The sequence below is a fragment of the Jaculus jaculus genome, chromosome 9 (genome assembly GCF_020740685.1).
Source record: "Jaculus jaculus isolate mJacJac1 chromosome 9, mJacJac1.mat.Y.cur, whole genome shotgun sequence".
Classification (NCBI taxonomy): domain Eukaryota; kingdom Metazoa; phylum Chordata; class Mammalia; order Rodentia; family Dipodidae; genus Jaculus; species Jaculus jaculus.
Window position 1 is genome coordinate 77,674,425 of NC_059110.1, and position 23,463 is coordinate 77,697,887.

At 48.8% G+C, this 23,463-nt stretch overlaps 1 protein-coding gene and 1 pseudogene across 3 annotated transcripts in view; both read right to left on the bottom strand.

Moving 5' to 3' along the window:
- Positions 1 to 5,325: 5,325 nt before the first annotated feature.
- LOC101615421 lies at positions 5,326 to 5,665 on the bottom strand (annotated as a pseudogene).
- A 5,445-nt stretch (positions 5,666 to 11,110) lies between these two features.
- Positions 11,111 to 23,463, bottom strand: part of Camkk1 (calcium/calmodulin dependent protein kinase kinase 1) — a 30,457-nt gene continuing 18,104 nt past the window's right edge. For all 3 annotated transcript variants that reach the window (XM_045159258.1, XM_045159259.1, XM_045159257.1), the window contains exons 10-16: positions 23,091 to 23,290; positions 19,723 to 19,776; positions 18,966 to 19,039; positions 16,945 to 17,032; positions 16,604 to 16,732; positions 16,045 to 16,148; positions 11,111 to 12,948 (exon numbers count right to left, since the gene is read on the bottom strand). In XM_045159258.1, the coding sequence (XP_045015193.1) occupies positions 12,876 to 12,948; positions 16,045 to 16,148; positions 16,604 to 16,732; positions 16,945 to 17,032; positions 18,966 to 19,039; positions 19,723 to 19,776; positions 23,091 to 23,290 (722 nt within the window). In that variant the 3' untranslated portion in view covers positions 11,111 to 12,875. The remainder of the gene's footprint in view (positions 12,949 to 16,044; positions 16,149 to 16,603; positions 16,733 to 16,944; positions 17,033 to 18,965; positions 19,040 to 19,722; positions 19,777 to 23,090; positions 23,291 to 23,463) is intronic.

Here is a 23,463-nt window from a genome sequence, read left to right on the forward strand (position 1 = left end):
TTTCTAATTATCTGCAGTATTATTAGATGTATCAATCAATCTGATGTTATATATCTTCAGGGTAGTGGCTCTTAAGACTCTCAGAGTATCTACAAAAGTGACCCTAGATTTGGGTTTGCCTGCTATGAGAGTATTCAAGTAGGCAGAGTGAAACAAAATACAGGCAGATTCTAAAATTTAAATATATAATGTACACATTCAATGAGAAACAGCACAGAGTATTTATACAAGAGTAGGTATTATAACAACCAGATCCTGTAACAAAGTCACAGTTCCTTAGGATGTGTATTGCCCCACACCATTAATCCTGTCAACTAGGAGACTAAGATTTCAGGTCTGTTGGGTTTTCCAAGTCAGCTTGTGCCTGAGTGAGACCCTTCCCCAATGAAGGACAGAAAAGGAAACAAAGGCACTATAAATCAGGAAGCAACAAATGACAAGCCCAAAATATAGCTTATTTAAGAATAGCAAATCTGACCGTCTATGAGATTTGACATACAATTTATCCTGACATGGAAGATGCAATTAGCACTTCTGATTCAAGCCTATATACCAGGCTTATTTGGCGGGTACTGACCTGGTGTAATCCCAGTTACCTTTTTGGATGGTTTTGGTCTCAATTATGCTGCACTCCTGTTTGGGGCCCTCTTCGTTGCACTGTGGGCTCAGGTAGGCTGACTGGGTCGCTGGGTCGCTGCTCTGATCACCTGTGTGGGGTGTTGTGTAGGTGATCTCTCTTCCCCAGGTCTCTGGTGCTTGCTGGCACTTGTGCTAGCAGTGGGGCTCTCTTTTATTTTGATGCCATGGTCTTTTTCTCCTATTATGATTGTCTTGTATAGGTAGTATCAGTGTGAGGTCATGGATATCCAGGCCAACTTGTGTCTGGAGGGACATATAGTAAGGAGTCCTACCCTTCCTTTGGCTCTTTCATTCTTTCCACCACCTCTTCTGCAGTGGACCCTGAGCCTTGGAAGGTGTGATAGAGACAACTCAGTGCTGAGCACTCCTCTGTCACTTCTTCTTAGCACCATGGTGCCTTCTGAGTCATCCCAAGGTCACTGCCATCTGAAGAGAGAAGCTTCTCTAACCAAAAGTGAGAGTAGCTTTAATATTGGGAATGAATATTAAAAGAAGTGCTTACTGGGCACTTTGGTGAGCATAGTATATACATTTAGCCAGACAGCAGCAGATGTTACACCCCTAGGGCTCATGACTACCCCTATTGTAGGTTTTCAGTATCAGGGATGTATTGCCTCCCATGGAGCGGGCCTCCATTCCAATTAGAGAGTGGTTGGTTTCCCTCATAACCGACATGCTATTGGGGGTATTTTTGTGGTTGTTATTGTGTTTTTATATTTTTAACTTTTTATTATTTATTTATTTTGAAATAGGGCCTCACTCTAGCCTATGCTGACATGGATCTTTCTTTGTAGTCCCAGGCTGGCCTTGAACTCACAGCAATCCTCCTACCTCTGCCTCCCAAGTGCTGGGATTAAAGGCATGTGCCACCACACCTGATTAAAATATTTTATTCATTTATTTATTTATTTGCAAGGAGCCAGAGAGAAAGAGTGGGGATGGATGCATCAGGGTCTACTTCCACTACAAACAAACTACAGATTCATGCACCACTTTGTGCATTTGGCTTTATGTGGGTACTGAAGAATCAAACCCAGAGAAAGAGAAAATGAGAGAAAGAGAATAGGTAGGCCAAGTGAACTCCAGACATGTGTGCCCCCTTCTGCATCTGGCTAACATGGGTCCTGGGGAAATGAACCTAGGTCCTTTGGCTTTACAGGCAAACACCTTAACTGCTAAGCCATCCCTCCAGCCCTTTTTTTTTTTTTTTTTTTTTTTTGAGGTAGGGTCTCATTCTAGCCAGGCTGACATGGAATTCATTATATAGTCTCAGGGTCTCAGGGAGGCCTCGACTCACAACAATCCTCCTACCTCTGTCTCCTGAGTACTAGGATTAAAGTATGTACCACCATGCCTGGCAGATTTTTTAAAATAATTTTTTGTTTATTTTTATTTATGTATTTGAGACCAACAGACAGGCAGAGAAAGAGGGAAAGAGAGAGAGAGGGAGGGAAAGAGAATGGGTGCGCCAGGGCCTTCAGCCACTGCAAATGTACTCCAGATGCGTATGCCCCCTTGTGCATCTGGCTAATGTGGGTCCTGGGGAATCGAGCCTCGAACCAGGGTCCTTAGGCTTCATAGGCAAGCGTTTAACCACTAAGCCAACTCTCCAGACCAGATTTTTATATATATATATATGTATGTATGTATGTATCTATATATATATATACATATATTTATTTATTTATTATATATATTTATTTATTTATTGACAACTTCTATACTTACAGACAACAAACCATGGTATTTCCCTCCCCTCCCCCACTTTTCCCTTCATAACTGTTCTCTGCCATATCCCCTCCCTCTCTCCATTAGTCTCTCTTTTAATTTGATGTTGTCATCTTTTTCTCCTATTATGAGGGTCTTGTGTAGGTATTGTTAGGCACTGTGAGGTCTTGGATAGCAAGGCCAAATTCTGTCCAGACATTTTTAAGTAAAGAGTGGTACCCTTCCTTTGGCTCTTATATTCTTTCCCCTGGAAGATATTTTTAGTTAAGGTTAAACTTCCTACTCAAGCCTTCAGCAGCCTACTGGCAGGGGGCATGTCATTAGGGGTGGATCTGATTCCAGCCCAAAGTTATAGGAAGCAGTTTGAGTTCTGGCAGGGTTCACGCTGTCTGCTGGTGTTTTGCTTGCAGCAGTTGTTTCCTCTCTGCTTGGATGTTTGAAAGCAGCCTCTTATGCCATTGATGGAACTTCCCCTGGATCTATAGGCTGGAAATAAAACCCATTCCTCCATAAACTGTGTCTGGTTGGATATTTGTCCCAGCAATGTGGAACTAACTGCAGGACAGCCCATGTGGATCAGTGCCTGAGGAGGAGTCTCAGGCATCCCGATTCTATCTAGCAGTTGCCAGGCTGAGACCTTCTGCTTTGTTTTTCGTCGTTGTTGTTTGTTTGGTTGAGGTAGGGTTTCACTCTAGCCCAGGATGACTATGAACTCTGTAGCTCCAGTCTGGCCTCAAACTCACAGTGATCCTACTACCTCTGCCTCCCACGTGCTGCGATTAAAGGGTGCACCACCAAGTCTGGCAAGAACTTCTGCTTTGGACTGAATGGGAGCAGCAGTGGGCGGGATGCCTATAGGAGAAGAGAGGAACACCTCAGGACAGAGGGATCTTTCTATGGAAGCTCCAGCATCATGAGCATAGGTTCTCCCACACACTGAAAGAGGCTGAGGCAGGAGAAGTTTAGCCAGTATCCTGCTAAGTGGTTGTCCCCAGTGTAGACGGGTGCAAAGGCCATATGGCAGGAGTGGGGGTGGGAGGGAGTCTTGGGGAGACCAAAGGGCTGAGGGTTGAAATGCAGAGAGCATCAGTCAGCTTCAAGGACCAAAGCTAGGACAAGCAGTGATCAGTGCTAACTGGGTGCTGCAGAGGTCACTGAGAGAGAACTTCATAATGCTGTGGAGGATGGCCATCTTTCAGAAAGCAAGGGGGACAGAAATTTAGTTCTAAAAGCAAGGTCTGTGAAGATTTTTAGGCTGAGAAGCAGGACATGGAGGACCAGAAAAGGCCACGGGTAAACAAGCCAGACAAGGGGTTAATAAGGGGAGCAAGTGGACAGACTAGGAAGGCCCCATTCTTTTTTATTATTATCAAATTATTATATTTATTGAGAGAAGTACAGAGCCAAGGAAAGGGACCCACATGGCTAGAGATCCCACATGTAGGGCCTGTGGGGGTGGGGGAACATAGAAAGAAAAGTGAGAGAAGTAACTGGGTGTGGTGGCGCATGCCTTTAATCCCAGCAGAGGTAGGAGGATGGTCATGAGTTCAACATAGTAAATTCCAGGTCAGCCTGGGCTAGAGTGAGACCCTACCTCAAAAACCCAGAAAAAAATAAATAAAAGTGAGAGAAGAAAGTTCAAGGAGCTCCTGCCATGTAGGGAACTGGAGGTGATAAAGGAGCCCATGTGGAGAGTAAGGGCTAGGGAGGCCTCCTGGCTGGGCCTGGGCATGGGCCAAGGCAGCTCAGGCCCAGCTGAGGGGAAAATTCACCCACAGCTGGAAGTTCCCAAGTGATCAGAGCTCTTCTTTTTTGGAGGAGGGACATTTTTTATTGACAACTTCCATACTTACAGACAATAAACCATGATAATTCCTTCCCTCCCCCATTTTCCCCTTCATAAATCTACTGTCCATTATATCCCCTCCCTCTCTCCATTAGTCTCTCTATTTTGGTTTTTCTTTAAAATAGAAAACAACTTTATTTGTTTGAGAGAAAGAGAAAGAGGTAGAGTGAGTGTGAGCACACCAGGGCCTTCAGCCACGGCAAACAAACTCCAGACCCATGCAACACCTTGTACATTTGGCTTAGATGGGTCCTGGGGAATCGAATCTGAGTCTCTTGGCTTTGCAGGCAAGTACCTTAGCTGCTAAGCCATCTCTCCATCCCAGTCTCTCTTTTATTTTGATGTCACTGTCTTTCCCTCTTATAATGAGGGTCTTGTAAAGGTAGTACTAGGCACTGTGAGGTCATGGATATCGAGGGCAGTTTCTGTCCGGACAATTGAATTTTAAGCAGTCTTTCTTTCTTTCTTTCTTTTTTTGTTTTTTTTTTAAAGTAATTCTTTATTGATAAACATTTACACCAGCATTAGAAATGTCAGTAGAAAATTAAAATTTAAATAACTTTCTATTATACAAAGATTTGATCATATTGACTATAGTAGCTAATGAAGTAACCTAATATAAAACGTTAAGCTGGTCCAGATCATAACCAGCCTCATGGGGTACACGAAGGAAACACAAGTTCACAGAACTTTTTGCATGTGAATGGCTAATGGCACTAGGGCTTCACAGACGAGGACACAGTTCCTTCGTATCTTCTTGATATCAACCCCCCTCTTTTATCATTTTTGTGAAACATGCAGTATTTCAAAGAATACTGAAAACTGCAGCATGAAGGACTCTAGCCAAGAGGCCCAGAGGCTGTTGCCTTGCCTTGGCTCAGGTGAAGATGTGCGCCTAAAATTTCTTCAGCTAAGTACCAAGCAAACGGACAGCTTGTGTGCCTGGGTTGAGAGTGATGTCTGCGGGTCTTCATCCAGGGAGCGTGGCCCGGAACAAAGGCTGAGATGCTATTCACGTTCCTGATCTTCCCTGTGGCTCCAGCTGAACAATTAAGAAGCCACCAACAAGCATTCCTTTTGAAGAGTCAAAAAACCCAGAGCAAGAGTGTGTGCTATAGAGTAGCTAGAACCTGTAAAAAGGAGACCACCACCACACAGAACGTCTGTCTGGTGCCCAAGGTGAGGGCTTCAAAGGGTAGCATCTCCTTTGCTGCGCCGTATTTGTGATGTCTGAGAGTGAAGAGGGCCAGTAATCCAGCAGGGACATGAAAGAAGACAGAAGACACCCGTGCCCACAGGAACACACCGCACCACATCTCAGGGAAGGAGCAGCGAGAAATAGAGTTGGGCACAGGGTCCCGTTGCCACCCGCGGCACGAGCTTCAGGCTGAGGATCTGCTGCAGGAGACCCGCCGATCCCCCGCCGCCGCCGCCGCCCCCCTCGCGCTCCATCCCGCCGCCACCCGCCGCAGCGATGACGGGAAGGGCCAGCAGGGAGCTGCAGACCCTCGCTCCTGCGCCGCCTCAGCGTCACCTTCTTCCAAGGGCCTCTTCCTCCCACCTCAACCTCTTTCTTTTTTTCTTTTTCTTTTTTTTTTGGTTTTTCGAGGTAGGGTCTCACTCTAGCCCAGGGTGACCTAGAATTTACTAGAGTCTCAGGGTGGCCTCGAACTCATGGCAATCCTCCTACATCTGCCTCCCCAGTGCTGGGATTAAAGGTGTGCGCTACCACGCCCGGCTCCTCTTTCTTTTTTTTTAAATAGATTTTATTTATTTGTTTGAGAGAGAGAAAGAGGTAGAGAGGGAGAGAATTGTCACACCTCCAGCCACTGCAAATGAACTCCAGATGCATGTGTCCCCTGTGCATCTGGCTTATGCAGGTCCTGAAGAATCAAACCAGGATCCTTTGGTTTGCAGGCAAACACCTTAACCACTAAGCAATCTCTCCTGCCCTAGTCTTATCTTTCCTTTGGCTCTTACATTCTTTCTACCACCTCTTCTGCAAAGGACCCTAAGCCTTGGAGGATGTGATAGAGATTTTCATTGTTGAACACTCCTCTGTCACTTCTCAGCACTATGGTGGTGCCTTTTGGGTTTCTTTTTTAAATTTTTATTTTTTATATTTATTTGCTAGCAGAGAGAGGGAGAGAGAAACAGAGAAAGGGAATGGGTATGCCAGGGCTTCCTGCTGCTATAAACAAACTTCAAATATATATGCCACTTTGTGCATCTGTCTTTTTACATGGGTACTGGGGAATTGAACCTGGGCCTGCCAACTTTGCAAGCTGGTGCCTTTAACCATTGAGCCATTTCCCCAGCCCTGGAAGGCCTCGTTCTTACGATTCAGCTGAGAAGCGCTCTTTGGCTGGCCTTCATTTTTGGTGGCACAGTGACTGGTCCCAGGCTTATGGGAGATGGGCTAGGCACCAGACCACGCATGCTTCAGTGTCTCTGGCACTGTGGACTGGGAAGGCTTCATAAAGGATGTGATTTGGAGATGGTGCAGGGCCTAAGAAGAGGGAGGGCAGACAGGCTGAGCACAAAGCAAGGGTGGGCTCGTGACAAACTAGTCAGCACAGTCTGGGTGGGGACAGATGGCTGCTTGGAGAGGACCCAGGCTTTGTCCTTTGCTCATTCCAGCTAGAGAGGCCCAAAGGGTCTAGTACATGTATACATGGGGGACGGACCCAGGGAGGACTGTTAATTTAAGGCTGGAATCAAAGCTTAAATGCATCCATACCCTCACATACTTAGTCCAGCCAGAGTATTACAAAAGTGCTTGTTAAGCCAGGGCCCTGTTTAGTGAGACGGAGGACAAGCCCTCCCCAAACCTTCCATTCTCCTGAGTCACAATGGACACCGGGGTTTAGCATCACCTACCAAGCTCCCCAGAGGAGCAGCCTAACAGACAGACCTACCTGTTCGCCTGAGGAAAAGCTATATGAGTGTGCCCGCCTACATGTGGTAGCGGTGGTCCTGTAACCTGAGGGTACTTATGTGGTCTACAGTATGTGTCCCTCTGGGAAAGCTGGAATCCTCAGTGTTCTGACCACCCTTCCCTCCACTCCCCAGGGGAAGCCACCAGGCAGCCGGACAGACTGAGGACAGCAGAGACTAGAAAAAGGCCTGTAGAACCAGAGCCTGCAGACATCCTCTCAGAGGTCCAGGGCCTCCCAGGGCACACTTCCCAAATCTTTAGCCAGATCCAGGTGCTGGGCTCAGTTCCTGTGTAGTGGGGCAGACTCCATCCGTATTTTTCCCAGATACCTTTCCATGTGTGGGGTTTCTACTTCTCCTCATGACTGGTGTGGGAAGTCCTGGGTGGGGGTCAGTGAGCTAGTGATGTGGACTGTAGTCCAGGTGAGGGTCAGTGAGGCAGAGATGTGGCCTCTAGACTGGCTCTTTTCTGAGACATTGCTCTCTGGGCTTGTTTTCCTACCTGCTAGAAGAAGACTGAACTCATGGGGAAATGGCATCAGGCACCTGTGGTACTTTTCAAAGTTCCCAGGGCCCCAAAAGACCTTGAGGGTAGGGCTGACTTTGACAGGCAGGGATAAGGACTGTGGGAAGATAGTGTCCGGAGGGCTGAGAGAGCCTGAGGCACAGTGGGGAGGAGAGTGGTGAAGTAGATGGGTGGAGTCTGACTCAGCAGAACACCCAGAGAGGCTGGCAGCAGGCCTTGCACTGCAGGCTGCAAGGTTCTGAGAGCAGCGAGGACTGCAGGTGGCTGGACCACTCCGCAGCTGGTGAGGACAAGGGCTGGAGAGCAGAGAGGCAGTGAGAGTGTTGGGGCTAATGTTGACGGGCTGCAAGGGTGGAGAGGGAGTGGAAACAAGACCTTTTTTTTTTTTTTTTTTTTTTAGGTAGGGTCTCACTCTAGCTCAGGCTGACCGGGAATTCACTCTGTAGTCTCAGGTTGGCCTTGAACTCATGGCAATCCTCTACCTCTGCCTCCTAAGTGCTGGGATTAAAGGCGTGTGCCACCACATCCAGCAAGACTTTTTTTTTTTTTTTTTTTTTTGAAGTAGGCTTTCACTCTAGCTCAGGCTGACCTGAAATTCACCATGTTGTCTCAAGGTGACCTTGAACTCATGGTGATCCTCCTACCTCTGCCTCCCAAGTGCTGAGATGAAAGACATGTACCACCATGCCTGGCTAAGACCTGATTTTTAAATTTTTGTTCATTTTTTATTTATTTATTTTTTTAAAATTTTTTTGTTCATTTTTATTTATTTATTTGAGAGTGACAGAGAGAGAGAGAGAGAGAGAATGGGAGCGCCAGGGCCTCCAGCCACTGCAAACGAACTCCAGACGCGTGCGCCCCCTTGTGCATCTGGCTAACGTGGGTCCTGGGGAATAAAGCCTCGAACCGGGGTCCTCAGGCTTCACAGGCAAGCGCTTAACCGCTAAGCCATCTCTCCAGCCCATTTTTTTAATTTATTTTTTATTTGAGAGTGACAGACATAGAGAGAAAGACAGATAGAGGGGGAGAGAGAGAATGGGCGCGCCAGGAAGCCACTGCAAACGAACTCCAGACGCATGCGGCCCCCTTGTGCATCTGGCTAACGTGGGACCTGGGGAACTGAGCCTCAAACCAGGGTCCTTAGGCTTCACAGGCAAGCGCTTAACCGCTAAGCCATCTCTCCAGCCCGATTTTTAAATTTTTTAAAAAAATTATTACAGGGAGAGAGAGATAGATAATGGGTGCACCAGAGCTTGTAGCCACTGCGAACAAACTCCAGGTGCATGTGCCACCTTGTGCATCTGGCTAATGTGGGTAGTGGAGAAGCAAAGCTGGGTCTTTAGGCTGTGCAGGCAAGCGCCTTAACTGCTCAACCATCTCTCCAGCCCCTGGTTATTATTTTTTTTCAAAACATTTATTTACTTGAAAGCAGAGAAATCGAGAGACAGAGAAGAGAGACAGAGAGAATGGGTGTACTAAGGCCTCCAGCCACTGCACACGAACTCCACATGTATCTGGCTTTACGTGGGTACCGAGGAATTGAACTGGGGTCCTTAGGTTTTGCAGGCAAGTCCCTTAACCGCTGAGCCATCTCTCTTGTCCCAAAACCTGATTATTGGTCTGGGGTTTGGGAACTCTTGCCTGGTCACCATCAGCCCTTCTGGAGAGAGCCCTTCAAAGGAGCTTGACAGGATGACCAGTAAGCAGGCAAGAGCCTACTTCTACAACACCATGTGGAATGACTGACTGCCATGCTGGGCAGCCTCCAGTTTGCTGATCTTCATGGTCTCCAAAGCTAGGCCCTCTGGTCAGTCTCCCAGCTGTACCCAGCTGTTAGCTCCCAGCTGGGCAAAAACAGTCATGTAGGGCATGCAGAGCTGGGGCCTCTAGGTTCCCCTCCTGAGTATCATTTGCTGAGTATTTACTACATGGCAGGCTCTTGGCACAACGACTTTATGTACTGTTACCAAAAACCCACGTGGGGCTGGAGAGATGGCTTAGCGGTTAAGTGCTTGCCTGTGAAGCCTGAGGACCCTGGTTCAAGGCTTGATTCCCCAGGACCCATATTAGCTGGATGCACAAAAGGGTGCACATGTCTGGAGTTCTTTGCAGTGGCTAGAGGCCCTGGAGCACCCATTCTCTCTCTCTCTATCTGCCTCCTTCTCTCTCTGTCTGTCCCTCTCAAATAAATAAATAAAAATAAACTTAAAAAAAAACAACACATGGAGCTGGAGAGATGGCTAAGTGGTTAAAGTGCTTGCCTGCCAAGCCTAAGGACTCATGTTTGACTCTCTAGGTCCCACTTAAGCCAGACATATGAGGTGACCCAAGCAAGTGCACAAGGTTGCACATGCACACTAGGTGGCACATTCATCTGGAGTGTGGTTTACAGAGGCTGGAGGCCCTGGTGCACCAATTCTCTCCCTCTTGCATAAAAAAGTGCCAGTCTGTTGGGCTTGCCTCAAAAAAAAAAAAAAAAAAAATTAAACAAAAAACCCTAGCCAGGCATGGTGGCACACACCTTTAATCCCAGCACTTGGGAGGCAGGGGTAGATGTATTGCTGTGAGTTTGAGGCCATCCTGAGACTACATAGCGAATTCCAGGTCAACCTGGGCTACAGTGAGACTCTACCTCAAAAAACTGAAAACAAACAAAAACTTGTGAGGGGCTGGAGAGATGGCTTAGTGGTTAAGGCATCTGCCTGCAAAGCCAAAGGATCCCGGTTTGACTCTCCAGGACCTACATAAGCCAGATGCACAAAGGGGCACATGCATCTGGAGTTTGTTTGCAGTGGCTGGAGGCCCCAGCGTGCCGATTCTCTCTCCCTCTCTCTCAAATACATATATATGTGTGTGTGTGTATGTGTGTGTGTGTGTGTATATATATATATATATATATATATTAAACCCATGTGAAGGAGGTGCTAATATTATTCATATTATTCCAATAAAGAAACCGAGGCTCCTCCACTGACTTGCTGTATGTGAGTTATTAAGCGGCAAGTATGCATTCAAGCTCAAGGCTACTGACCTCAAGGATAACTCTTTCCACTAACAGACCTCGAGGACCCTACTACGGTGGGGTACTAGTACCCAAGGCTAAGAAGGCAGAGGGAAGACACTGAGTACTTGAAATAAGTAATGTGTCCCTGTGGGCATCCTGCAGTCTCCCAATAACCCCATTTTTGCCAAGGAGGGCCTCCAGAACTGACCTAGGGACCTGAACTACATCTTGGTCAGTAGCCCCTCAGCTTCTGGACTCCATCTTTTTAACCCTTTTCCCTCCACCTCACGTCCTCCTGCACCTCTTGCTACTTTACTGCTCAGGGACCTAGAGTGCCTCAGAGCCTTCCAGAAAAGTGAGCCAGACAAGCCTGGTCCAACTGATGAAAAATAACATGTCTGGATATAAAATAAAACATACATACAAAGCCTTTTTAACTCAAGAAAAGGGCTTTTATTGTTTTTAACTCACTTCCTGGGAAGTTAATTTTTAAAACACTCTTAAAGAGTTTGTTCACTTGTGCTACATTCAAAACCTTTGGCAACAGGTGGCCATCCTGGCTCTGAAGGCAGCCACCCACCTCCAAGCTCTGTCCAAGGTGGAGCCAAGCCGCAGGGCTCCCTGAAGCCTTGCTAACCTGTGATTTGCCTCCCACTAACTCTATAAAAGTGTTCTTAAAGATACAACTGAGAATGTTTTTTTTTAAGCCCTGGGTTACACTGGCTGCCTTAGTGCAGAGGAGCTAGAGAGAAATGGGGACCCATTGACAACAGGCCACATTTGCTCCAAGTCTTAAGTGTACATAGGAATTATATTACAGATGCATGTGCCAGTGCAAGACATGCGAGTGTGCTGTGTGCAGCAGATGGGCACGCACATGCGTGTGCGCGCAGAGGCGCAATGTACACCAACAGGCACAAAGATGCAGTGGGGCATGGCCCTCCCCAGCCTCCCCCTCCTCCAAATGAGCCCTCTGATAATCTGAAACCCATACAGGCAGCAGGAACCTGTGTAGCCCATGCTTTCAGAGGTGGCACCTGAGTCCTATTTACCTTCCTTCGAGGACTGACCACTATGAACATTTAGTCAGTAAACACCCAGGCTGGCCAGATGGTCACAGAACGCCGAGAGCGACACCCACTACTGTCCAAATGTGGGCTCTGCTGTATGTGAGCTGACTATTCACTGTCCTGTGCTGATGAGGCAGCTGGCAGAAGGGCCTCCCTCCTGGCAAGGAACACTTTCTGCAGGGTCCCTCGTCTAGCAAGGCCTCCTAGCTAAGAAGTTAATCCTTCATTATCTGAATGTGATGGGTAAGCCAGTGTAGGATCAGAGACCAATTCCAGTTACTTCAGCATATGAGGGTCACGACTCTGTGAATCCACAACTTTTAGTGTCACTCCTGGTGTCTCTTCTGTGGCCTTGGCCCTGGGGATACATGAAGGGAGGAAGGATGGTGGGCAGGGAGGGTACATTGCTACTGTCTCCGGTCTGTGCTCTGATCTGGATTCAGGTTCAGCCCCTTTTCTAGAGAGTTCCGACTATAAGACACAGTCTGTGAGTGTCAGGTCTTCATGGTTGCTAAACATTGGCAGGTGTGTTTGGAACCATCCAAAGCTGTAGGAAGGCTACTCCCATTTGGCCACCAAGTTAAAAACTAAAACAAATGACAACCAAAGGGAATTTAGTTCTCCAGTACCAGTCCTCTCCCCAATGACACATAAGAGGTCAGAGCCTCCAGGCCAGCAATCTAAGCGTCAGGCACTGAGGCAAGTCGGGTGACCACACATCCTTGTGGTGTGGCAGTTGAGCAGACCCACCCAGCTCCATGAAGGTCTCTGCCATACAGTCCATCATGCCTCTACCTACCATCTCGGTCTCTTGCAAGACTCTTGCCCTGGGCCTCACCAGGTAGCCAGGTAGGGTTTCTGAGGCTCTATGGGCCCCCAGCTTCCCCACAGGATGGGTCAAGCCAGGGAGAGTAGGGATCCCCAAGTTCCAAATGAACACACATTCCAATCCTGTCCCTGGACATGCCTGTGCACAGGTCATGCAACACAACAGAGGAAGAGGGCCGGGGTAGGGGCTATAGTCCCCAGCTCCCTGCCCGCAGGGGCGGCTGTCGCATGAGGGCAGTGGGCCTCTGGAGGCGCGGGATGAGCATGCTGCTGGTGGCCCTGGGCACATGCAGGGGCTCAGGATGCTGTCTCATCTTCCTGGACTCCAGGGAGCTCTGGGCTTTTGCCTCCTTCACCACACCCTTCTTTTCTGTAAGGAGACATCAGAAGCAGAGGGACAACAGCAGTCAGAACATGCACAAGAAGACGCTCTCATACACATGCAGAAAGCCATTCCTAATCCCCCTCTTCAAGCTTGGCCTCTATGGGTCCCCAATCCTGACAGTTGCTCCCTGCTGGTTATCCTGCTTCCAGCCTCAGCCTACAACCCGTATGCAGCTCCCCAACACTCTGAAATGAAGTCTGAACTTCTCTTATCATTTGACCCAGCTGATTTTACATATTGAAGCTTCAGGCAGGTCAACACTGACCTTGATCCAAGGCAACAGTAGACATGGGTAGAGGAGGTTTCTATCTTTCTTTCACTTTCTCTCTCTTTCAGTTTTGCTCAGTTCACAGAGCAGAGTTCCTGTTGCTGGAAGTCTGTTACATATTCAACAGATTCCTGTATCTGATTCCCAATACCCTAAGAAAGATCTGTTGTTGTTGTTTTTAATATCCATTAAAAGGATTGATCCTATTGATCTGAACAGCAGGGTTTCACCAATTATCCTGAAGTGAAAAGCATCTGCCAAAGACAGTTGTTGGGACTTGATGATCATGTGAAAGGAAGGGTTGTGTGTGTGCATGCATGCAACATGTGTATGGGTGTGGATGCACTGGATGAGTCCAAGTATGTGTTAATTTGGGGACCAGAGGTCAACATCAGGGGTCTTGCCCAACCCTGTTTCAGGCTCCCCCAGAGCTGGAATTACAGGCATAAATACATCTGGCTTTTTTTTTTTTTTTTGGCTTTTCAAGGTAGGGTCTCACTCTGGTCCAGGCTGACCTGGAATTAACTATGTAGTCTCAGGGTGGCCTCGAACTCTCAGCGATCCTCCTACCTCTACCTCCTGAGTGCTGGGATTAAAGGCGTGCGCCACCATGCCCGGCAACATCTGGCATTTTTATGTGGGTGCTGGTGATCTGAACTTAGGTCCTCATGCTTTCACAGCAAGCACTTTACCACTGAGCCATCTCCCCAGCCAACCCCTCCCCCGCCCTTTTGAGAGCTGTAAACAGTTTCATGTAGCTCAGGCTGGCTTTGAACTGTAGCTGAAGCTGACCTGGGATTTTTTTTTTTCAAGGTAGGGTCTCACTCTAACTCAGGCTGACCTGGAATTCACTATGTAGTCTCAGGGTGGCCTCGAACTTCACAGCAATCCTCCTACCTCTGCCTCCTGAGTGCTGGGATTAAAGGTGTGCACCACCATGCCTGGCTTGACCTTGAACTTTTGATCCTCCTTCCTCTGTCTCCCAAATGCTAGGATTACAGTCGTGTATTACTACACTCACATGGGTTACAGAATTTTCTAAATTAAGTACCAATCCTAATCTCTGTGCAAGGCACAAACTAGGTGTTAATCAGGGGTTGGCTCATCCTACCAGCAGGGGGCGCCTGGTCACAAGCACAGAACTGGAGTGAGCAGTTACCGGGTTTGTTGGATGCAGTCCCAAATCTTCTGGTAGTTCTGGTATAATTATTAACAGCTTCCCCTTTCACTCTCAGAATTAAGCCCATCTGCTTGTCAAATTCTATATGATCCCCATATGCCAAAGCCAATTCTAGCACCAGGGCCCTTAGGCTAACTATCACAATGAAGAGACAAGAAAACTGTGGGTCAGATGTCAGGCCTGTCCTAGTGCACCTTTGACTACGGGGCCATTCCTTGCAGTGATACAAGTAAAAATACTTCTTCCTGAGAGTCTGGAGCACCTGTAATGTCCACGCTCACCTCCCTGGGGAACACACCACTACAGAGTAGAAGGGAGGCACAGCTGTCCCAAGCTTTCTCCCCAGTGCTCTTCACAGGCCAGAGAAAGTACCCACTGTCCAGGAACATGTTCGGGTCCAGAAGTCCTTCTGGTGCTCTCTGAAGGTCTCTGCACAAACTCACTGGCTTTGGTGGTATCCCAAGCTGAGTTTTATCACAGCAGACTGAGGTCACAATGCTCTGGAGTAGGTTTTTCTAGCCTTTCCTACAAAGTGGTAGACCTGATGTGATTCTTAGTAGGCATCCCTCAGCAAACCAGGGTTTCTCTCCCTTGGCACAGTCAACCTGCCATGTGGACTTTCTGGATACACAGTCACAAAACGCTGGCTGCAGTGGCCCAAGCACTTGCTCAAGAAAGCAGCAAACACCTACCATTAAGGTCAGGGAAAGTGGACAGAAGTGTCTGTCTTTCCACAGACAGACAGCCTTCTGCAAAGGGCAGACACAATGTCTGCAAACCTCTGCAGGCTGCCAAGGACTAAGGGATTTACAGATTTAAGCTGGAGGCTGAGGTGGGTCCCGTGGGAGAGACAGGGTTAAGTAGACTTCTTGCACAAGCATGAAGGCAAAAGGGGGTCTGAAACTACCTGAGTTCGAATCTCCAAAACCCAAGTAAACATCTGGGAGTGGCCACACATATCTGTAACCCCATTCCTGTAAAGGTGCAAAGACCCAGGACTCTCAGGAGCTCTCTTTCTCACACACACACACCAAAGCCACCCAGCAAGCAATTAGTAAGAGACTATGACTCAAAGAAAAATGGGAAGACAAAAACAAATAAACAAGCAGGGAGGTCGCTGTGAGTTTGAGGTCAGCCTGTAAACTACATAATGAATTCCAGGCCAGCCTGGGTTAGAGTAAGATCCTACCTGGGGGGCCAGGGGAAGGGCAGAAAAGTGATAGAGCAGGGCACCTGAAGTTCTGCTCCTGCATTCACAGGCAGGCAAACCCCACCACAGGTGAGCACACTGAGCACCACATGGGCACATAGGCATGCATAAATCACATCCACCTCCCTTCCCTACACACAAGCAAAAGAAGAAGGGTTTATGTCCCTGGGAGGGCTAAGTTAGTTCCCCATGCCTGTCAGTGTGTGCATGAGGAATGCTAGAACTGGGCTGCAGCAGGACTGGTCTAGGAAGGTCCCTTCCTACACCAGCTAGTCTTGAGGACGGAGGTACACATGGGACCCTGCTCTTCAATGGCTGTGTCCTGAGGCTCTGGGGACAGCCCCATACCAGTGCAAGTGGAGATATGCCTCAGTCCCACACCCCCTAGGGAGCAGCACACATACTTCAGCCCATTGTGCTTACGTCAGTAAGTTTCCTGGAGCAGACATGGATCGCTCTTCCCTGCGTGCTTGGGGTTCAAATGGGTTCCCAAAGGAGCGCTTTCTCAGCATGGACTTGACCAGGATCTAGGGAGCACACATCAGTGTGAGAAACACAGGCCTGGGCATCCAGACTCCCCAGGCAACTCTGGTTCCTGAGAAGGAGGCGACAAGGACTAGTGTGAGGGCTAACACGTGGGGGGTCTGGAGCTACTTTTCCATTCAAAGGCCTCTGGACCTTCCACCATCACAGCCTGGGCACCACCAGCACTGTGCCCGTAGAGTGTGCACTGTATATGCAAGGAAGAAACTGACTTTCCGTGACACTGACTGCGGATGCTCGGCAAGCTGTGGCTCACCCTGCCACCAGGCTAAGTAACACACCCTTTCTCATGGGTTTCCAGTGGAGGAGGGGGCCTCTGTGACCCTGCACTGTAGCTAACTGACCAGGTGGCCCACTGTTCCCCATAGGCCAAGAGCAGAGCAACTCTCGGACAGCGGACATACCCGCCTTCTAAGAAAAGGGTGTCTTGCCCTCTTACCACCGTGGTCCAGCTGGGGATGAGTTTAACAGAGTTCTTCACTTCCTCCTCAGTCACTTCTACCACACTGCAGTGCTCCTCCTCTGAGGGGAGGGGCTCCTCCCCATGCCTGGTCAGCCAGGGGTGCAACTGAGAAGTCCAGGAGAGGAAGAGTCAGGGCCATAAGCAGACACTCCATCAGCAAAGGCCTCCAGGCTCACTGGCAGTGATCTTGAGGTCCACAGCCCACAAACCCAAAAGCTAAACCCCACGTATGTCCCAGTGTAAGTCTTTTCAGAAGGAGACACTGAGGTTTGTTTATTTTGTGTCCCAGCCCAACCTAAGATCTCTTGTTCTCCCACCTTGATGTCTGGCACCCCAATTCTTGTTTCAGGATTCTTGTCTAGCATCTTTAGGATCAGGTCCTTGAGATCCTCGCTGACCTCTGGCCTGGGAAGGATGGAGAAGAGGGTGCCACCATTAATGAGGATTTTTCTTCTCCCCACCCTGGGGCCAGGAACACACCCAACCAATATTCCTTAGATGAAAAAGCAGCAGGCTGCTAGAGTAGCAGGCCAGAAGGAGAGTTGCAGAACCAGGATGTGGATCTCCTTTCCTAAGTAGGAAAAGTTTCCCTCAGGCACAGGCCACAGACACAGAGTTGGGGCCGGACAACCCCTACGGCAGAGAAGGCCAGGATAAAATGAGAAGAGCTGCTATATTGGACCCAAGGGTCTTTATTCCCACTTACCCTATCCTTTCCTGCTGCTGGCCAGCAAAGATCGTCTCTTGTTTGACAGAATAGGAAACTGAGTTAACAGGTTGGTGCCACTTCGAAAGGTATGGGCAAGGAAGGAAACGGCGCTCCCAGCCCCACCTCAGCCTGGGCCATCTGCCTCAACTCATACTGCTTTGCTCCCAACATTCTTGTGGTTCCCATCCATCCAAAGCTGGGGAGAAGGAACCCACTGGGTTTTTTTTATTTTTGTTTTTGTTTTTTGAGGTAGGGTTTCACTCTAGTCCAGGCTGACCTGGAATACACTACGTAGTCTCAGGGTGGCCTCGCACTCATAGTGATCCACCTACCTCTGCCTCCTGAGTGCTGGGACTAAAGGCGTGCACCACCATGGCCGGCTACCCACAGGTTTGTTTTTTTTTTTTTGTACACAGAGAAGGATGGGGAGAAACAGAGAAAATAGGCATACCAAGGCCTCTAGCCACTGTAAACAACTTCCAGACTCATGCACCACTTTGTGCATCCAGCTTTATGTGGGTACTAGGGAATTGAACCCAGGTTGTTAAGTTTTGCAGGCAAGTGCCATAACTGCTGAGCCATCTCCTCAGCTCCCCACTCTTGAAATTAACAATTTGGAGTTTCCCTCTTTGGAAACACCTGAGCTAGAAGAAAGGACATCTCTGGAAGGAGGGACAGCAGGAAGAAAGGCAAGGAAACAGGAAATGAAGGGACAAACAGGAAACAGACTGAATCCCATTGGCTAGCGACATAGTGATCAATGAGCAGGTATCAGAAGCCGGAGACCTTTAAAATGCCATGGCCAAGGTATGACCTCTGTCCTGAAGGCTAGGAAGCTTTGGACAATGTGAAGCAGGAGACAATCAAATTTCTTGTGCTTTATAAAGGTCAACACAGCCTGATCATGTTGGGTGGGCTGTGGACCAAAGATGAGGTAGTTGGACAAGTCTGGGGAGGGTCTGAAGCCTGAGCTAGACAGGGGCACTAGGGTCCAAAAGAAAATTAAGAGGGGGAATTGACAGGGGTACAAGAGGGCAGGATTCATAGAGGACAGCTCCCATTTTGGTCTCTGTCTTGCCCTAGCCACTGGAGTGGAAGGTAGAAAGGTCCTAGAAAATGAGGAGCCCAGAAATTCAGGCTACTGCCGCAGGAGCCAGAACCACAGTCAGAACCAGGCTACTTTGGTCCTCCGGGTCCAGAGACTTCATCACAAAGGAGGGTTGTGGAGTAGAGATAACATCAAATTCTAGCCCCCACCCCCGCCCCAGCAGCTCTCCTCTAAGCCTCCACCTTTCCACCTGTGAAATGGAAATGCACACCATCATCTTGAAGATGCCTTCATCCCATTAAAGAAAGTGTACATGGCCATGGGGTCCACCACCTGGGTGGAGCTGGTGCCACTGACCTGAGCCTCAGAGGCCCCGTCTGCACAATGAGATCCTACCCCATAACTTGGAGACTCTCAACTCACCCTCCACCTGCTCCTGAAGTCCAGCCAACATGAGCAGCACTCATTCTGCCTTTGCAGGCTGGGGTGGGCCCTCACAGGGCAAATGCTCTGCTACAGCTAAGACACTTTCCCTCCAGAGAGGGCAGGAAGCCCCATGGTCCCCTGCATGGACTACTCACTCCTCTGGGAACACCACAGCTTCATTCTTGATCTTCTTATGTAGGGCCAGGATATAGTCATCGATGAATGGGCACTGTAGGATGGAGACAGACAGGATTGGATACAGGTCTTTACCTGTGCTGGGCTGGGGAGGCACTCAGGGACCCCCAGTGGATGGGAAGGGCTCCATCGAACTTGCACACAATAGAGGCTCAGCAAATGTAACTAAGCAGATAAATCCTTGAGGGAATGAACAAGACTGGCTGCACCTGCCGTCAGCATTACAGCTGTCTGCAGCAGGGCCTCCTCTTCTAGGACTGTGTTCTCGAGCTCCCCTCCCACTTCCTCAGTGTGATCTAAGAGCCAAAGCATCTGTGGGCAGGGACCTCAGTCATGTCAGAATCAGATGTCCCCAAGGCCCGATGATTTGTTGAATGAAGAAATGAATGCATATGTAGAATGAAGGAATGAATGGTGTCAAAAGAAAGTAGGGGACAGGATACACCCTGGCTAGAGGGGAGAGAATATCATGGCACCCCATCCCCAGCTTGGATGTCTGCTTCCCAGGACTGCACATCAAACCCTCCCAAAGGGATGAGAGAGACACACACCTCCTTTCCCTCGACCTCCCTGAGCCAGGAGGCCTCTTTGTAAAGCCACTTTAAGTGAAATGGAGCAAAGGAAGATCCTGCACCTGTCACCCCACCTGGCTCCCTGGGCCTCTCCATGGTGCCAGGGGTCTGGGTCTGACCAGCTTTGCAGGGCCACAGCACTCACCTTGCCATAGACAAAGCAGTACAGTGTGACCCCAGTGGCCCACACATCCAAGGCCTGGAAAGAAACAAACTCACATTAGTCCCCCAGTGAACGCAGACAACCCTGCACACCCAGCTCCAGCAGGCTGTGGAAGAAGACTGCAGGGACCCTCCTTCTCTAGCAGACATTAATTCAGTACTCTCAGGCGCGAGCATGCTCCAGGCATGTGCTCAGTGCCAGGCCTCGTGCTGGGCACCTGGGGAACATAGGAATGACCAGAATAGAGCTACTACACTCCTGATGTTCTGAGTTTTCTGGGAATGAGCCCAAAACAGATATGTCTCCAAGTCAGCAGGTGCAAAGCCTTATCCATCCAGTCATTTGCTGCCTCTATGACACATATGTTCCCCCAAAATGACAGTATATATTGCACTTACACTCACCAGCCAGCTCTGGCTTCAAAGGGTCACCACTTCAACCCATCCACCGAGGAAGCCACTGTGCACCCGCTCCCCGGTGCCACAGGCCTCTGCTCACCCCATTCCTTCACACTGCTGCACTCCTCCAAGGCCCGGCCAGCTCCCCTGTGGGATCCTCACGTGTGTGGCCCCTCATGCTTCCCTACAAGCCCCCACTTCTGGTGTCCACCTTCTCTCTTAGGTCAGTGATTCTCAAACTCCCAGCTCTGAATTCCTGCCATGGACACATGTCACCAGCATCTGGATCCAACCAGAGGACACCTGACAAATAAATGCGAAAGCATTCTACAGCACAACAGGCTCTGCTCTTCAAAATGTCAAGGCCAAGAGTAACAAAGAAAGATAGGAAGTGGGGGTAGCAAGGATACTCCAGGGTCTGTAATCACAGAACTTGGGAGGTGGAGTTTAAGGGCATCCTCAGCTATACAGTAAGTTTTTTTTTTTTTTTTGTTTGTTTGTTTGTTTAAAGGTAGGGTCTCACTCTAGCTCAAGCTGTTGTAGAATCCATTCTGTGGTCTCAGGTTGGCCTTGAACTCATGGCGATCCTCCCACCTCTGCCTCCCTAGGGCTGGGATTAAAGGTGTGTGTGCCACCATGCCCACCTTATACAGTAAGTTTAAAATTTTTAGGTCAGCCTCAGCTCTACCATGCCCTGCTTAAAAAAAAAAAAGACTAAGAGAAAAGGGGGATGAGGGCTAAAGACATGGTTCAGTGCTTAAGGCACTTGCTTTCAAAGCCAAAGGACCCAGGTTCAATTCCCACGTAAAGTCTGATGCACAAGGTGGCACAAGTGTCTGGAGTTTGCTTGCATTTTGCATTAGCTAGTGGCCCTGGCACAACCATTCTCTCTCTCTCTCTCTCTCTCTCTCTCTCTCTCTCAAATAAATAAAATGATTAAAATTAAAAAGGATGAGAAAGATGGAAGGGAGGGCTAGAGGGATGGCTTAGCGGTTAAGACATTTGCCTACAAAGCCAAAGGACCCAGGTTCTATTCCCCAGGACCCACATAAGCCAGATGCACAAGGGGACACACATGTCTAGAGTTTGTCTGCAGTGGCTAGAGGCCCTGGCATGCCCATTCTCTCTCTCTCCCTGCCCCCCATTTCTCTGTCAAATAAATAAATAAATAAAATTTAAAAAAAAAATAGGGAAGGAGGGAGGGAAGCCAGCAGAGGCACCTCTCCAGATCAAAGAACATCAAGGAGACAGGACAAGTGACCCTGGATGGATTGTATCTGGAACTAGAAAAAGATAGGGCTACCAATAACAATACCAAGCAAGCTGACAAATGTCAATTCCATTTTACAACAATTTAAATGTTATAAATTATAGAGCACTCCTACCAATGACAACTGTCCTGATCTTGATCATTGTACAGAGATTATGTAAGAGAATGTCCTTGCTCTTAGGAAACAGCCACTAACGTATGTAGTGATAAAGGGACATGATGTCTCCAAATTGAACTTCAAATGGCTCAGAAGAATGGAATAGGAACATGTATAAATATATAGAAACGTTGAAAAAGCACAAGGGACAAAACTGGTCAATGTGGGTAAAGTTTGCTTTATTCTTGTAACTTTGCAATTAGAATTTTATCAAAATAAAGTTATTTTATTTATTCTTTTGTTTTGCAGTGCTGGGGACTAAAGCCCAGTACACACACTAGGCAAGCATTCTAGCACTGAGCTATATCCCTAGTACCCCCCCCAAAAAAGACACCTCCCCCACTGCCACTGGGTGTAGTGGCACATGCCTTTAATCTTAGCACTGAGAAGCAGAGGTAGGAGGGTCACTGTGAGTTCTAGGCCAGCCAGGGTCTACAGAATGAGTTCCAGGACAGCCTGGGCTAGAGTGAAACCCTACCTCAAAAACAAAACAAGAGGGCTGGAGAAATGGCTTAGTGGTTAAGGCACTTGCCGGCAAAGCCAAAGGACCCAGGTTCAATTCCCCAGGACCCACATTAGCCAGATGCACAAGGTGGTGCATGCATCTGGAGTTCATTTGCAGCGGCTGAAGGCCCCGGTGTACCCACTCTCTCCCCCCCTTCTCTCTAAGTAAATTTAAAAAGGGGAGGGGGCTGGAGAGATGGTACAGCAGATAAAGTACTTGCCTGAAAAATTCAAGGACCTGGTTTGATTTCCCAAGACCCATGTAAAGCCAGATGCACAAGGTGGAGCATGTCTGGAGTTCCTCTGCAGTGGCTGGAGGCCCTTGTGTGCCCATTTGAATTCTTCTACCTCTTTCTTTCTCACTCTCAGATAAATAGATATATTTATAAAACAAACCCTCCCCCAGCCCCCCATATCACCGGCCTCTGCTTGAGCTCCAGGCCCCATACTATCCACCGTCTCCCTCCATCTACATACATGCCAATCTACATACAGGGTGGCAGTGAACGCTAGGCAATGAGGCCAGCCATGTGCCACATTGGCTGCTGTACTCCTACTCAGGAAACCTGTCTCTGTCACTGAGGCTGAATCTAAATGCCCAAATCCTCTAATACTGCTCTGCCCTGCCCTTGGTCCTCATGCACATTCCTAGACTCTACCTCCAACTCGAATAAATCCTTCTCATTCTTCATGGCCCAGTTCAGATCCTGCCATATCCAAGGTCTCAGGGAGCCTCTACCTTTCCCTGGCCAAGACTCTCCAGCCTTTAGCACCATGCAGAAGAGTGGGGAGCAGGGCTATTTGGGCTCTGCCTGTCCCATAGCCCAGCACACAGCGAGTAGAGTAACATCTGCAGGGAGTTGGGACCATTTGAGAGGAGAAAAGGGGAGCATATCAGAGGAGGAAAATATGTCACTACAGAGGCAAGGAGCCTGGAATCCTCGGCTGGGAAGGGGCCCCTCCTACAAGCTGTCCTGCCCTTCCACCTCAATCCCAACCTGGCCCAGACCCTGGAAGTCACCTTCCCACTGAAGCTCTGGCCGGAATCAGAAATGGCCTCAGGAGCCATGAATGCTGGGGTCCCCACTGTGCTGGATAGCTGAGCATCATTCCCCTCAAACTGGTTGCTGACGCCAAAGTCCGCAATCTTCACGTGCCCGTCGTCCCCCAGCAGCAGGTTGGATGGCTTGATGTCCCTGTGGACGATCTTCTGACAATGCACTGCAGAGAGAAGCAGCTGAAGCACTGGCCTGGAGACTGGGGGCTGGGGCCCCCGCCCCCACCTGACTCAGAGAAATGGGCTACTGCGTCCTAACCCATGCACATCCTCACCCCGTGAGACTCTCAGAAGACACTGAGGCCACCTGCTCCACTCTACAGGTGAAGACACTGAG